Source organism: Humulus lupulus, chromosome 8 (genome assembly GCF_963169125.1).
Source record: "Humulus lupulus chromosome 8, drHumLupu1.1, whole genome shotgun sequence".
Lineage (NCBI taxonomy): Eukaryota > Viridiplantae > Streptophyta > Magnoliopsida > Rosales > Cannabaceae > Humulus > Humulus lupulus.
In genome coordinates this window covers 33,785,523-33,789,144 of record NC_084800.1, presented here as the reverse complement: position 1 = coordinate 33,789,144, position 3,622 = coordinate 33,785,523, and the positions used below count along the sequence as shown (strand labels likewise).

General features: G+C 34.3%; 1 protein-coding gene across 1 annotated transcript; it reads right to left on the bottom strand.

The window, feature by feature from the left end:
• Nucleotides 1–1,341: 1,341 nt before the first annotated feature.
• LOC133796721 (aquaporin PIP1-2-like) lies at nucleotides 1,342–3,622 on the bottom strand. The gene is made up of 4 exons (XM_062234367.1): nucleotides 3,175–3,622; nucleotides 2,386–2,681; nucleotides 1,775–1,915; nucleotides 1,342–1,630 (listed from the first exon to the last, which is right to left on the bottom strand). The coding sequence occupies exons 1-4, from the start codon at nucleotides 3,500–3,502 to the stop codon at nucleotides 1,535–1,537; spliced, it is 861 nt and encodes a 286-aa protein (XP_062090351.1). The 5' UTR covers nucleotides 3,503–3,622; the 3' UTR covers nucleotides 1,342–1,534.

Here is a 3,622-nt window from a genome sequence, read left to right as displayed (position 1 = left end):
ATTTTTTGAAATTAGTTTTATTTAATGAAACTGATTATCATTTAATCTAATGGTAGTATGCTAAATACTGTGGATAATCTGACCCTTTAATGGATAAAACAAATTTTGCTAGAAAATGAGCCACTTGATTTAGGAGAACGAGAGTAATAAGTAATAACAATCTGAACAACATTAAATATATTACAGAATGAGATAATTATAAATATATATATATATATTTATTTATATCGGGCCATGCCCAGGCAATTGACAGGCTCTAAACGATGAATCCCAGCGCAGGAGGGCCCAAGACCAGCCCAATTTACACCGATAGGTATAGCAGACAGGTACCTCGTTAAGTGGGTACCTCGCTAAGTGGCTATACAGTCGTGAACACAAAAATTATGCACGACACTGTTTTTAAAATAGTGGTCTTTCAGATAATGTAATATTTTAGTACATACTTTTAGTACACATCTCATTACTCTGCTTCAAGATATTCAAATTTCCAACATGTGTCGATGCCGAAGAGTGATGCCGACAACATAAAAGATTTTAGATAATTTCTTTGAGATTATACCATTTTGGATTTTTTTTTTCTCATTTCTTATTTGAATTCCGAGTTTTGATCAATTATTTTTTGGACCAGTATTTTATAAAATTGTTCAAATAGTCTGCTGAACCTAATTTTCATCAAAAAAATTTGAACTAAAATCACAAATAATTTACCAAACTAATAACACAGAATAAAATTACAATTATTGAATTATATTCAATTTTTTATTCATCAAAATTGAGTTTAAATATCTTATTTGAATCATTTTACAAAACATACAATCCAAAAAGTAATTTATTAAAACATAAGATCCAAACGAATAATGACACAAAACACAAAGTACCAAATAGCAAAATCTTTTCTATTTTTAGTTTTCTTAGGTGATGTTTATTGGAAAATATTGTCAAACTAAAATTTTTGAACTAAAATTTTTGATAATATTTAACCGTTTATAAATAACACAAGTTAACTCCACTAATCACTAATTACTTTTAAGTTTTTTTCAGTTGTTTATTAGAATATGGTGTCCTATAGAAAATAAAAAAAATTAGTTAATATTACGTGTCAATCTATTAATTAGGATATGTTTTAGATTGTTTATTAAAATATAGTTATATGAATATTAACTTTAAATTTTGGGTGATGTTTAAAAAAATATGGTGCTCATGTTCAAAATATTTGAGAATATTAATCCATTAATAAAGACAAAACACCCACTATTGATTTTTGCTAATTAGCAATGTACGCTTACGAGAGTATTAAGTTATAAATTAAAGCTTGATTAAGGTTGTTAAAGAACATGAAAATAAGAAAAAAATTAGGAAATTTACATTGATGATAAAGATCAACAAGCAGCAACTTGTACTAAATATTTAATGTTTTCCTTATAAATTAGAATCCAGCCTTTCATTTCCAATCTCATCAAATGATAATTAAACATATATAAAAAGAAGTTGACATACACTACTAATAAACACAGAGATGAAAAACACAGAGATTTCAAGCCTTGCTCTTGAATGGGATGGCTCTAATGACTATCTGGTGGTATAGCGCAGCCAGTGCAGCTCCAATGAAGGGTCCCACCCAGAAGATCCACTGAAACAAAAACAAGAAACAAAACAAAAAAAATGATATAATAAAGAAAGAGCAAGTGAAACGGCAATTAATGTGATTGTATCTCATTCACATGAATCGGAAACGAATCAAAGTGAGACATGTGAAAATGTTTGTTTTACTCACGTGATCATCCCAGGCATGTCCCTGGTTGTAGACGATGGCCGCACCAAGACTCCTGGCGGGGTTGATGCCTGTTCCGGTGATGGGGATGGTGGCCAAGTGAACCAAAAACACTGCGAACCCAATAGGAAGAGGAGCCAAGATCTGCAGCATTGAATTTTAAATAATCAGTACAACGAAACCTACTTTAGTAATTGATAACTGTTACGTGGATTATTATAATGAGGTGATTCATGAGTTTGTGTTAAGGTGGTATTGAAAATAATATATTTCTAATGAACAAACGATTAAAAGCAATCTTGTTCTTTTTTCTCTTGATCATCTCCATAATGAAGTCAATGTTCTAAATGAGAAACATATGGAACCAATAAATTTAACTGATTCATTCATAAATCGTCATAAAAAACTCAACAAGAAAAACAAACTAAACGCCTATATTTTACAAGCAGGTGAACTAAACTGTCCTGAGTTCATCTTATTCTTATCAAGGGAAACATATAAGAACCTGTAAAAAGTTCCTAAGAATACCCAGTAAAGAAAACAACTTCAAAAAAGAAAAAAATATATTATACGTGATGTGTGCGCACAATTGAAGAGATTCATTTAATACTTACAGGGACATGGGAGTCTCTGGCGCTTCTCTTGGCATCAGTTGCAGAGAAAACAGTGTAGACAAGAACGAAAGTGCCCACAATCTCAGCACCAAGGCCATCGCCCTTGCTGTAGCCAGGATTGACAACGTTGGCTCCACCACCTTGAAGCTTGTATTGAGAATGCTCGAACCCCTTCACAACTGCAGCCCCACAGATTGCTCCTAGGCATTGCATCACCATATAGAATATGGATCTTGTTAACGAGAGCTTTCTTGCTAGGAAAAGGCCAAAAGTCACGGCTGGGTTAATGTGACCACCTGTGATCAGAACGGATCGACAATGTCAGATTAAAATAGGTTATGATAAGATTATACAATTAAGACATCATATCATATTATGATTATCATATCTGGGTGCGCTGGGTAACCAAACAAGATCTTTCTAGGAAACGAAACGAGTCACTAAAGAGATCCCATTCATTCAAATACATAAACAAGATTATCGTGAGCTTTCGTTGTTTTGTTATCTTTATCATCAACTTCATTTCCTCCACAAACGACCAGGCAAGATGAACACTATAACAAGTTAAAACTCGGTAGGAGATAGCCAGCCAAGCCTCAACTTCTTCTCAGAAATAAGAATCAGCAAAATGAAAACCCAAATCCACAATTTTTTTTAAAAAAAAAAAACTACTTACTTTTCGAATTTACACCCTTTATTTTCATAGTTACCAAACAACTTATTAAAAGAGAGCTAAACAGTAAAAATTAGATCAAATCAAATGATATAAGATCAAGCAAAGATAAATACCTGAGATTCCAGCAGTACAGTAGACAAGGGCAAAGATCATTCCACCGAAGGCCCAAGCTATACCCTGAATACCCACAGAGCCACACTTTGGAGATCTTTTGACTCCCATGACGGTCAAAACAGTGATGTACAGGAACAAGAAGGTAGCCACGAACTCAGCAATACCGGCTCTCCAGAAGGACCATGACTTGAGCTCGCCGGGCTCGAAGAGCGGCGCCGGAGGTGGTTCCTTGTAGTCCTTGTCGTCCGTCTGAGCTGCGGTCCCAATGGGTTGCCTCTCGGAGTACTTGTTGGCTCCCAACCTCACATCTTCTTCTTTACCCTCCATTGTTAGATGCTGAAGCTCTCTCTCGAAAACACAAACCCTTTATCTCTCTCTCTCTCTCGAAAGTAAAGCAACTTATGATAAGTGAACTGTGCTCGGCTTCAGGTTTGGGGAAAAGAATAA

Excerpts from the sequence above, each read along its gene's own strand:
- LOC133796721 (XM_062234367.1), bottom strand. The coding sequence starts at position 3,502 with ATGGAGGGTAAAGAAGAAGATGTGAGGTTGGGAGCCAACAAGTACTCC. Across the intron at positions 2,682-3,174 it reads CTGTACTGCTGGAATCTCAG|GTGGTCACATTAACCCAGCC; the intron begins GTATTTATCTTT and ends TTCTGATCACAG. Across the intron at positions 1,916-2,385 it reads CCAGAGACTCCCATGTCCCT|ATCTTGGCTCCTCTTCCTAT; the intron begins GTAAGTATTAAA and ends TCAATGCTGCAG.